Genomic DNA, 12,526 nt, shown 5'->3' with positions numbered 1-12,526 from the left:
TAGAAATTAAGCAAAATTGAACCATATCGTTTTGAAATACAGTTCAAAATCATTGTAAGAAATTGGAAACATACCTAATAGCGTTGTGTAGATTGTCGGACATCTGTCCGCGTCGGAACCCGTGCTCGTCCTTATGTAAGAACAGCACGAGATCGCGCAGCGTGCAGTAGAACATCTTCCAACCCCGCCGCCCGAACGGAGCTGGAAATATAACTAAAATGTTGAATTCGCTCATTGCATTGTATGTATTATGTTTAGCATTGTCCATTAGCATATTTATCATGAGTACATTCATTGGTCGGCCAGGCATTTCAAAAGGCCAATTGCATCAAACCGTCTGCCACGGAACGCCCAAAAAGGCGTACGCTTCCGCGCTCGCTACTCCCACTGCCGCCCGTGTCTGTGTCTCATACTCACTTTTCTTGCCATTAGGGTTGAAGCAGCGTTCGACGGCACGTGATTGGTCGGGCACGTCTAAGAACAAGTCGCTTCTGCGCCCGCTTCCGCTCGCTCGTATACTCTCTTTTCTTGCCATTAGGGTCGACGCAGCATTTCCTCATGACGTAGCATTTTATTATATTCAACGGCTCGTGATTAGTCAACCACATACAAGAACAAGTCCCTTCTGCGCTCGCTGCCGCTCGCTCGTATACTCACTTTTCTTGCCATTCGGGTCGACACAGCATTTCCTCATGACGTAGCCCTTCTTGTATTCGACCGCTCGCGACTGGTCGGGCACGTCTAGGAACGGGTTGGCGCCGGCGCGAGTCGCTTCCGCGCCCGCTCCCGTCGTCGCTGCCGCCGCTGGCGTGTCTGTGTCGCTGCGAACGAAATGCAACTTTAGTTTTTTGTCATTATTTAATTGAAAATGCCAAGGGTTACGGATACAGTATGAACGTAGTTTCTACCGTACTTTCCACTTTTATTATGAACATAATCGGTTTAGTAACTAAAACATTCAAAATTGTCTTTGAATTGAAGATGATTTTTTGTAACGAAATAGCATTTGTTATAGTCACTCTTAAGTAATCGTATCTCTGTCTAGCCTTTAATGACAGTAGCTGAAAACATATACTTTTTTAATTGTAAGAAAGAAATGGCATGGAAACTCTTAGTTACTCACAGCGCCCACTGCAGCGGCTGTGTCCGAATCGCGTGGTAGAGATGCTTGAGCGTGTCGCGCGGGAAGTTCTCGCCGTCGTTGAGCTCGGCGAGATTGTCCACGAACTCCGCACAGGACATCCGCCGGAACGCGCCGCCGGATGCGAGACCGTGCAGATCGGTGTTGAGGAGCATTATCGCGCATGTCAGGGTATGCACCGCGTCTGATAACAGAAATAATATGACTCGGCATTAAAATAAGAAACTGTATTATGAAAATTCGCATAGCTGAACTTACGCTAGTGACAACAAAAAATCAGAAAGTTTGTGGTTACCAAACATAACTTGAAGGAACAGGTTATACTCGAGATACTGCACCGAGAAGGTAATACTTGGAAAAAAATTCGGCAAGGATTTACCCCGTCCCAATATTGCTCCCCCTCATGCGCCACCAAATATCAATCTACTAGTTACATAAGAAAATGACTCGTGTTGTCCTGTGGAACACTCTTTAAACTCAAATTTAATAGCATTAACACTAATCTAAAATGCATTTATTGGTAGTTATATACCCTTTCCACAAAGGGCCATTTACCAGGCATGTTAGTAGAACGAGTAACAACAGTTGACCTGACCTGGCTGAAGGGACAAAATAACAAGAAGAAGTAGTTGATCTATCCAAATAATAGAGGAGTTTGTTGACTGACCTTGCGAGTTGAACGAGCCTGGGTTGCACTCGAGATACCGCCGCGAGAAGTGCACCAGAACACGCTCGCGCTCCTGCGTCTCGCCGCTGAGCGCGAATCTCGCGAGAAATTCTCGCAACGCCGCGTCGAGTGTCGCGCCTGCGAAGTCGAAGTGCTTCACGTATTCCTCGGCCACGGCGCGAGAAAACTCGTTGCTGAAAGAGATAACCTGGTTTTTTTTTTTTTCATATACATTCAATTAGGAGTCAAAATTAGACATAGACGTCTTACAATAGTTACAACTACTAGAGAATAGCTCCCTATATACCCACTTGACATACTTGGATTTTACAAGTCAAGGCCAACTCAACAGAAGCAAAGCGAGTCGACAAAGCCATTAGACAAAACGGAATTTGTTTTATAATGTAATATTAGCATTAACAGATAAACCTGTCGACATCCTCGGCTATTAGATACTTATCTCACCATTTGCGCAAATGTCTCGATACGTCGAGCTTCTTGAAGCCATCGAGCTGATACAGTCGCTTTGCGAGGCGTTCATCGGAGAGGTTGCTGCCATCCTCAGCTGTTAGACATCTACTCACTATTTGCTCAAATGTCTCGACACGTCGGACTTCTTGAAGCCATCGAGCTGATACAGTCGCTTTGCGAGGCGTTCATCGGAGAGGTTGCTGCCATCCTCAGCTGTTAGACATCTACTCACTATTTGCTCAAATGTCTCGACACGTCGGACTTCTTGAAGCCATCGAGCTGATACAGTCGCTTTGCGAGGCGTTCATCGGAGAGGTTGCTGCCATCCTCAGCTGTTAGACATCTACTCACTATTTGCTCAAATGTCTCGACACGTCGGACTTCTTGAAGCCATCGAGCTGATACAGTCGCTTTGCGAGGCGTTCATCGGAGAGGTTGCTGCCATCCTCAGCTGTTAGACATCTACTCACTATTTGCTCAAATGTCTCGACACGTCGGACTTCTTGAAGCCATCGAGCTGATACAGTCGCTTTGCGAGGCGTTCATCGGAGAGGTTGCTGCCATCCTCAGCTGTTAGACATCTACTCACTATTTGCTCAAATGTCTCGACACGTCGGACTTCTTGAAGCCATCGAGCTGATACAGTCGCTTTGCGAGACGTTCATCGAAGGCGTTGTTGCCATCCCCAGCAGTTAGTCATCTACTCACTTTTTGCTCAAATGCCTCGATACGTCGAGCTTCTTGAAGCCATCGAGCTGATAGTCGCTTTGCGAGGCGTTCATCGGAGAGGTTGTAGCCATCCTGCTGTTAGTCACCTACTCACTTTTTGCTCAAATGTCTCGACACGTCGGACTTCTTGAAGCCGTCGAGGTGGTAGAGCCGTTTGGCGAGGCGCTCGGCGGAGGGAATGTCGACGGCCTTGGGGCTGTAGTGGAAGGAATGCAGCGAGTCTACGTCCGAGCCCTCGTCGGAGCCCAGGTCCGAGCCGCTGCCGAGTTCCTGGAGAAAATCTGCTAATTAATACCGGATTTAGAGGAACTGGGTTAGTTGAGTAAAAGACACCGTTGACTGGTAGACTTAGACAAATTTATTCCATCATAACTAAGCGTTTTATACACAATGTTATCTTGACATCACATCTCTAATCTGCGGCGATTCAGACATTATCTTAACTGGCTCAGCGCGTGCCCCAACCTATACTAAGTTATCGACACGCGCTGATTATATTTTGCTGATCGCCATACCGGAATATCAGGTGTTTGTCCCTTTATTTTATATGGTTTATAAGATGTTGAAAGCGATATTTGATAGGTCAAATTCTGAATTGTTCGGGATACGTAAATAAATACGTTTTCATGCTTGAGATGGGGCTACACGTGACGCAGCCGTAATGTCAAATTTTAAAAACACTAATACATGAATAGGGATAAGTCCCAATTTTAAATGCGGACCGGGGACTAAACTAAATCTTAGCTGATCAGATACACATACCTGATACCCCTGATTCTCCGGTAAATGTCCATTCTCCTTTCCATTCGCGTAACTATTATTATTATTTACATTCTCCGCGTTTCCTCCTTTATCCGGTCCCTTGACCTGTATTACTATTCTATAATCATTATTATCCCCGTTCAGCGTCACATCGCTCCCATGCTCGTTCGAGAAGGAGTTAGATTTGGCCCGCTTATGGCAAGGTTCGGAGACTAGTATGGTTGAGTCGGAGTCCGAAGGGTTTGAGGGCTCCATCCGCGGCCGGTTCCAAACATGTCGTCTCGTCTTGATAGTATTCAAGTAGGAGTTGGATTCGGTTTACTATAGTGCAGTTAGAAGTAGGAAAGCTAGAAACAATAATATATATCTTACCTGATATCCCTGATTCTCCGGTAAATGTCCATTCTCCTTTCCATTCGCGTAACTATTATTATTATTTACATTCTCCGCGTTTCCTCCTTTATCCGGTCCTTTGACCTGTATTACTATTCTATAATCATTATTATCCCCGTTCAGCGTCACATCGCTCCCATGCTCGTTCGAGAAGGAGTTAGATTTGGCCCGCTTATGGCAAGGTTCGGAGACTAGTATGGTTGAGTCGGAGTCCGAAGGGTCGGAGAGCTCCATCCTGGGACACTCGCGTCCGGTTTCGAACATGTCGTCCTGATCTTGGTAGTCCGGGCTGGAGATGTTTGAGACGGCTTCGGAGAGACTCATGTCGCCTGAAATGGTTACGACCCGCGTTAGATATAGCATAACGCCCTTATTCATAAACGTTTACTAAATTGACAAGCCGATAATAATCGTTTGTCCCTTTCGATCATACCAATACGTAGGAAAGGAACAAACGATTATTATCGGCTTGTCAACGTTACTAAAAGTTTATGAGTAAGGGGGTTAGTCATTTCTGTCTGGCCCTGGGGACGGGAGGCGCGTGAGCTCTTCCGAGAGCTAGGTAAGCGCCTGAGAGAAAAAGGAAATGACCCCCGTTTTGAGTCATGCCTTGTCCAAAAGGTCCCCATCGCCATACAGCGGGGTAATGCCGCTAGTGTGATGGGGACCTTTGGACCCGGCATGGCTCAAAACGGGTTTTAGTTTTTTAAGATTTGTAGTTAGTCGAATTATGTACTTTGTATGTATGTACTTATTTTAATATCATGTAACGTGAAGTGAGATCGGTCGCTATATTATTATGTTTACCTAGTCGCAAAAGCCCATGGCCACTTTATGAATGAATTCTATTCATGATGTGTCCATGTTATGGCTCCTTTACACTATCGGCGATGATTGACGATGACTGGCGGGCACGATAGTTTAGAGGGCATACTTGGCAGTCCAAACCAGTCAGTATGCTAAATGCGATAGTGTGGATGCTTGCACGATGATCTTGCCGATGACAGACGATGATATTATCAACGATCATCGCCGATAATGTAGAGCAGCGGTCGGCAACCAGCTGTCCGCAAACCTCTCACTTGCGGCCCGCGAGCCTCCCTGGCTATTTTGTATGTAATATTGACAAATGACAATGTCTGGTAAAGTCATAAATATTAACAAAGTGCGGCCCGCGTCCACTTCGTTAACTGCTATGTGGCCCTTGGCTGCTAAAAGGTTGCCGACCGCTGATGTGGAGGATGCATTATGTTGCAGCTCGTACGGCGTACGGCGTCAACCAACAAGTAGGGACTTACCGTTGAGCGGGCGGTGGTTGATGTTGTGCGGCTGGTGCTGGTGCGCGCGGTGCGGCGGCGTGGCGCGCGACGACATCACGGACGACGACGCCGACGTCGGCGACGCGGGCGACGACGACCTGCGGGCCACAGTGAGCCTTATTACAATCACGAAAGGTCGCTAGTTGATTGTAGTATGCCAAATAGTGAACCATATGATTCTAGACAGGTCATTCCGTTGCCGGGCGTCAGACCGTCAACATCTGCTCCTGAAAATGCCTCGTAGGGAGGCGAAACACGTGTCGAGTATTGTTCTTTTGGTGGTGGTGTTATATTTATTTGCGTATTTATTTTTGCGGTGGGTATTTTAGGGCGGGAACATTAATTGCATGTAAATTTTTTTTACATGCAATTAATGTTCCCACCCTCCCCCACCGCAAAAATAAATACGTATTTAATACGTAAGTCAGTATAACGGGTTAGCACTGATTGACTAGCACGTTATCTTTTCGCGGATTAGCAAAGTAATATTTTGGTTTTGTAGTTCTCCACCGTTTAAGTGACACTATTATGATCGGTCAGACTCTAAAAAAACAAAGATAGAGGACGGATTCGATGTTAGGGTCGCCGAGTAAAACAAAAAAAATGCGCGATTCAATTAATATCGTGCACCGAGAAACTGGTAAGGGTCGCGGGAGCTCGCTGGATGCGGGTGGCGCAAGACCACTCTTTGGGGGAGGCCTATGTCCATTGTCCAGCAGTGGACATCCTCTGGCTGATATGCTGATGATGATCGAGAAACTGAAAGTTTTAACACTAACATATACCTCTGCGACATGCCGTCAGAGATGGAGGTGGAGTTTGAAGTGTGTCCGGAACCGTTGCAGTGTGTCCGCTCTGATGCCGACGAGACAGGCGCGTTGTAGGTCCACACGATCCTGCTGGTTAAATAGAAGAAAAGTTTAATATTTTCACTGTCATGACTAGTATAGGAAAAACAAAAGTAAACCTTATTGGAATGTGTGAAGGTTTATTTTAAACTGTACCCTGTAGCGGTCAAAGATGTGGCTGAGTCAGGCCGCGCGACGAGCAATTTGTAGAGTAATGACGTCACGTTTAAAGACAGCCATATTCGATAGTGCGCCTTTTGTGCAAGTAATAAAGATAAAAATAGCATGTCTGTCCCGGACGGGGTCCGATTCTGAACGAGGGCCGGGCGTTGCCGAGTCGAGCCGTGCGTCGAGCAACGTGTTGAGTGATGACGTCACGTCTTCAATAACAGCGACATGCGAAAGTGCACTTTTTGTGCGAGTAATAAACTTGAAGGTTAGTATACCTGTCCCGGACGGGGTCCGATTCTGAACGAGGGCCGGGCGAGGCCGAGTCGGGCCGTGCGTCGAGCAACGTGTTGAGTGATGAGGTCACGTCTTCAATAACAGCGACATCCGAAAGTGCACCTATTTTGCAAGTAACTTAAAGGATAAAGTTAGCATATACCTGTCCCGGACGGGGTCCGATTCTGAACGAGGGCCGGGCGTGGCCGAGTCGGGCCGCGCGTCGAGCAACGTGTTGAGTGATGACGTCACATCCTCTTCCATGTCTACTGCTACCGCGCTTAGGGAAGACTCCTTCTGAAACATTGCGGTAGTTTGCTTAGGGTGTAATACCACTTGTCCAATTTCTTTGTCCAATATCAGTGCGTCTCACTCTCTCATTAAAGCAAAATGTGAGACGCAATACGCATTGGACAAAGAAAGTCGATAGGTGGAATACCACCCATACTTAGGATGCATTAGCAATCCGGTTGGCCTGTTAGTTCACGCGAAGTATGATGGCATGGTAATGGCCCCTCAAACGCGCAAAGGAGAGTGCGTGACCTGTTATAAATTGTATTTAAATGCCCAACTAATTACATTTTGTACATTAAATGTTATGTATACGTACTTTAGCTCTTAAGTGTATTGCAATACCCTCACAGGGTTGTGTTGAGACATGTAATGATTTACACATAAGACCTTTTGTACACACACTAAGCAAGGAATAAATGAAATGAAAGGACCACAGTGCCTATATCCTCCTAAGGCCCAAGGTCCTACCTATAGTACTTATTCAGTTCAATGAAATTTAAATCATATTCGATTGGAACAGAGTTGCTTTTTCTTTTGTTTCGTTCAGTTTTTGAATAACGCAAAATCAACTCTATTTTCTACACTAAAAGGTTCATATTTCTGTGGCAAATATCGCATTTTTCATTTGTATGGCTGGGCCTTAGGAAGATAAACCCAAGGACATATAGTAGTAGTAGTAGTAAAATACTTTATTGTACAAAAAGAAACATAAAACATGAAAGAACACACATCATTAGTACAAAGGCGAACTTATCCCTTTCAGGGATCTCTTCCAGTTAACCCTTGAGCAGTTGAGGGAAAATTGGAGAACGGTAGACATAAAAGCTGTACTAAACGGCATAAAGATAAAATATTTAATATCCTACAAGATAGGTAAACCTATATCCTACTATAATTATGTACCTATATACAAAGTATGTACTATATACATATAAGTGAGCACAGTAGAAAGGGTCAGTATAGATGTTATACCTGTAGATGGTCCTCGGAGCGCGAGGTCCGCACGGCGAGCGGCGCGCGCGCAGGCAGCTCGGCGCCGGTCGTGCCGCTAGCCGGCGACGCGGGTTGGGAACTATATCTGAAATATATTCAAAACTTTACAATAATTCGTCAACCAAAAAAAACTTATCTATTACACTCTGTATCTTAGGGTATTTAAATAAAAATAAACAAATAATTTGTACATTTTCGGGTAGTTCTAACATTTCTCCTCTTCTTCTTCTTCCTCAGCGAGTATGCGCCCACTGTTGGGCATACGCCTCTCCAAATCTCCTCCAAGCAGCCCTATTTGCTGCTTCTCTCCTCCAGAGTGGGCCTGCAATCTTTTTAATGTCATCCTCCCATCTTGTTGGAGGTCTGTGATCTGGTCTTTTTGAACGAGGCCTCCACGCTAGGACACGCACTGTTTAGTTCTAACATTTACTGGTTAATAACCAACCGAATACAAAACCGTCTGGATCTGTCACTGAACGACACTGACTTTAACCTACTTTATTTTGATCATGTAATGTTTTCATCTACCCTCAACTGGCTTAAGAAGCTATTTGAGGATAGATTTTGTTTAATTTTATTTAAATACCTAAAGAAAGATACAGACTGTATTAGCTGCGCCATTCCTAATATTTCAAATTTACTCATTAAAGTGCCAAAAGGCTACGTGTTGGTGCGAACACGCCTCCCAAATGTCCGGAACACCATTGTTCCGTGATGGGTAAAGACATATAAATGATTTAATGATGTGTGATTTAGAGTAGTTAGACATATAGCAAACACATGAGGAAAAGGCCAGTTCGGTGCCAGGGTCAACATTATCTTTATCGCGCCCATAGACACATGCAAATTGCAACACGTATTCCGAGAATAATTTCTACTTAAACGGCAAAACATGTTTGTATTAATCTCAAATAATTTGTTCACTGCGTTTCTTGTTAGATTCAAAGCAATTTGAACCTTCTATACAGTAGTTACATTCCATATTTAGATGACAGCGTTATTAAATTTGTCGTAGGCTGTCGCGGAAGCTGCCACTTAAATTCAAAATCTAGCTACAATACCCAGAAGGTTGAAATTATTTTATCTTTAATAAAATGCAACCGACACAATCGGAATTTGATGTGAATATTACAGTCGCCATCAGATATATCGGAGCGGTCAAGGTGCTCACAAATATCTGAACAGGCCTCTATTGTCAAAGTGTTAGAGTGCGTGTTCAGATTTTGTGAACACCTTGGCCGCTCCGATATATCTGATGAGGACTGTATTATCATGCCGCGATCAGAAAGGGATTAGAAATAACAGATTTCCATACACTTACGTCAAAATCAATATGGATTGACAGCTATCTCAATCCCTTTCTAATCGCGATTCAGTAATACTAGCAGCAACACTAGTAGACGTCACTGACTTTATTTCTGGACAATAAGTTTAGATTGGTCAGCTGTACATTATTAGGAACAACCAGTGGGGAGACACTCCTGACTTCGGCTAAACTCGGCTTCGTTCGGCTCAGCATTGCTCCGAGCAATTATTAGGGTTGGCACCACTTGACGTCCTTTTGCGTGCACGACCACAGATAAGATAATCACTCGAATTGTGACAACCCTAAATAGCCGAAAGGGATAGTGCCATACATTAGAAAGGGAGAGCACGATTCGACCCTGAATCGCTGTCAAACTTCGGTTTTATAGGAAGTGTCCTGTCTGTACGGCAGTACAGTCGCCATCAGATATATCGGAGCGGCCAAGGTGTTCACAATATCTGAACACGCACTCTAACGCACTGACAATAGAGGCGTGTTCAGATATTTGTGAGCACCTTGGCCGCTCCGATATATCTGATGGCGACTGTACTATTATGTATTCTGTGGAACAACTTACAACTTGTTGGAGTGGTCTCCCAATAGGCCGGTGTCGGGCGAGGAGTTATGCCGCTGTGTGACCTCCCGCCCGCCTAGCCGGCTTTCTATTGGTGACGCTGGCGTCGAATTGTACCTGTAACAATGTCATTTACTATTCTTTAGGCCTTGGTCTTTGGTAGTGTTGTTTTTTTGAGACAGTGGTCTCTGGTTGACGCTGTACGACTGTACAGCGATCTGATGGCGACTGCCATCAGATATATCGGAGCGGCCAAGGTGTTCACAATATCTAAACGCGCACTCTAACGCCTTGACAATAGAGGCGTGTTCAGATATTTGTGAACACCTTGGCTGCTAAGATATATCTGATGGCGACTGTACGCCGCCATCAGTATCACGTTGTATAGGAAGACTTTGTCATAGAGCGTGTTGTACGCAGCGTTCAACGTCAAGATCAACGCTTGACTGAAAACAAGTGGATCGATTTTCGGCTCTGACAACCTCTACAGGTTGAGGATGAGATCCCGCGTCATCATGTAGGCCTCGAACATGGTCTGTTTGGACCGAGGCCGCAGGCCCACGCAATCTTCAGTCAAAATAGCCTTACAACCCGACAAGTTTCTTCTTCTTCTCCGTCGAATTATTCTTGGCAGAGCAGTCGTGGTCACGTTGAACGACGAACGAAGAATCGTTCTGGAGTAGAAACTCCAGTTCTCCCTGGCAGATGCTTCTCTGGCACATGTGTTAAGTGGCGTATTGGTGAGGGCTTTTATCTGATCCGATAAGTGTCTTAGATTAAGATTATTCATATTTACCTATGGTAATGTGTCCGGTGCATAGGCACATGGTTGTTGTGGTGTGGATGCTCAACCCTCGACAGGTTGAGCATGAGATCCCCCGTCATCATGTAGGCCTCAAACTTGGGCTGGTTCGCCCGAGGCCGGCGGTCCACGCGGTCCTCAGTTAAGAGGGCCTCGCAACTGTCGCCCGATTGCGCGCCCGACCCGTTGCTTGAGGAGTTGCTCGATGAGTTGCTGTTGGAGGATTTGCTTGATTTGCTGGAGGGTGGTGAGTTTCTGGAAGTAACAATATTGATTGAATACAGTTAGACAGGATAGAAAAAATTACAAATTGCCAATGTAATCAGTGCGCTATTATGTATTTATGTATATGTATATTATGTATGTACCTAACGAGCTGCTGACAAGAACGATGTTAATTTCGTATGTTACTTTGACGTGAAACGTACCTAACGGCTTAAGCCTAGGCTACCGATTATTAGTTAGCCTTGTCGTTAAGTCCACACATAATGAGAGATTATTTCCACTAATTACCAACAAGTTGTTATCAGTGGCAACAAACTGGTTGTTTTTTCTCACCAACCCCCAGTGTTAACGACTGAGAATGCAAATTCCAACTAATTACCACGAAGAGTTGGTGGTAACTAGTATAGTAGAAACAACCCAGAATGAGTAGGATTGCGAGGAAATTGCTTCGCGAAGCCACTCGGTCTATGTAGATGTGCATCGTCTGACCCCAGCTGATAATAATCGTTTGTCCTTTTCCATCATACCAATACGTCGGAAAGGGACAAACAATTATTATCGGCTTGTCAACTTTAGTAAACGTTTATGAATAAGGGGGTGAGACATTGCGTCATTTGCGGCCGCACGGGCGTTTTCCCCGGGTGAGGCACGTCTTTTGCGTTTTTCCCCAAAGTGCTTCGAGAAGTTTTAACTGAAATTTAAACTTGTAGTGGATACTTTCATCATCATCATCATCATCTCAGCCATAAGACGTCCACTGCTGAACATAGGCCTCCCCCTTTTTTGGGGGGTGAATGCCATAATCGCCACGCTTGGCAGGCGGGTTGGCGATCGCAGTCGAGTACACCGAATTTGAGGGACGCTGCTGCCCATCCACCGGTGGTCTTGGACGTGGTTTAAGGACATACCCGGGTCCTGGACGTAGTTTAAGGGCATACCCGGGTCCGGGTCCTGGACGTAGTTTAAGGGCATACCCGGGGTGGATACTTTACTCTTTTTTAAAACACCAGATAATATTTAATCAGATAAGATTAAACAGATTACTTGCAATTCTTAATTGCTTTCTTAGTTAGTTAAAGTGAATCTAGTTTGAATTTATTCTCAGCGTATGTAAGTTACTATAACCAACGTCGTACATTTCGTACAAGCTCCTCAAAGTCACTTAAACAAATATGCCAGCGTAGTTTTTAGTATGTGAAATGAATGCACGTTTAAAATGTAAGCAGCAAACAATGGCGTTGGTAGTTTGAGCCAATTTCCCAGTCTAGACGATAAATTACTTAGCACGATGTTTGCGACGAGTTCCATGAAATCATTCACTTTCTGATTGTCATTTGTTACGCTAATTTAGAGACATTGCACACGACCAAAATGGGCAGAAAAATAGGTTACCAAGTAAGGATTTTTTACACGAAGTGACCCGTTTTCAATAATCTTAATAATATTGTAGGCACCTTAACAGGTGCAAGCCTGATGGACCTGAAATTTAAGATTGTACTTGTCTAATAAATAATATCGGCTAAATGAATAAAAACAGTGTTCACTTCATCCTGATGCA

General features: G+C 44.8%; 1 protein-coding gene across 1 annotated transcript in view; it reads right to left on the bottom strand.

The window, feature by feature from the left end:
• The window catches only part of LOC134664719 (PH and SEC7 domain-containing protein), a 60,605-nt gene that overhangs the window by 4,463 nt on the left and 43,616 nt on the right, over positions 1 to 12,526 (bottom strand). Inside the window, exons 5-16 of the mRNA XM_063521466.1 lie at positions 10,738 to 10,998; positions 9,945 to 10,058; positions 8,041 to 8,146; positions 6,938 to 7,071; positions 6,268 to 6,381; positions 5,462 to 5,580; positions 4,143 to 4,492; positions 3,103 to 3,278; positions 1,809 to 2,002; positions 1,124 to 1,325; positions 658 to 821; positions 75 to 201 (exon numbers count right to left, since the gene is read on the bottom strand). Coding sequence (XP_063377536.1) covers positions 75 to 201; positions 658 to 821; positions 1,124 to 1,325; positions 1,809 to 2,002; positions 3,103 to 3,278; positions 4,143 to 4,492; positions 5,462 to 5,580; positions 6,268 to 6,381; positions 6,938 to 7,071; positions 8,041 to 8,146; positions 9,945 to 10,058; positions 10,738 to 10,998 — 2,061 coding nt within the window. The remainder of the gene's footprint in view (positions 1 to 74; positions 202 to 657; positions 822 to 1,123; positions 1,326 to 1,808; positions 2,003 to 3,102; positions 3,279 to 4,142; positions 4,493 to 5,461; positions 5,581 to 6,267; positions 6,382 to 6,937; positions 7,072 to 8,040; positions 8,147 to 9,944; positions 10,059 to 10,737; positions 10,999 to 12,526) is intronic.

Source organism: Cydia fagiglandana, chromosome 5 (genome assembly GCF_963556715.1).
Source record: "Cydia fagiglandana chromosome 5, ilCydFagi1.1, whole genome shotgun sequence".
Classification (NCBI taxonomy): domain Eukaryota; kingdom Metazoa; phylum Arthropoda; class Insecta; order Lepidoptera; family Tortricidae; genus Cydia; species Cydia fagiglandana.
Note: the sequence above shows the minus strand (reverse complement) of the source record. Positions and strands in the feature narration are given on the sequence as shown.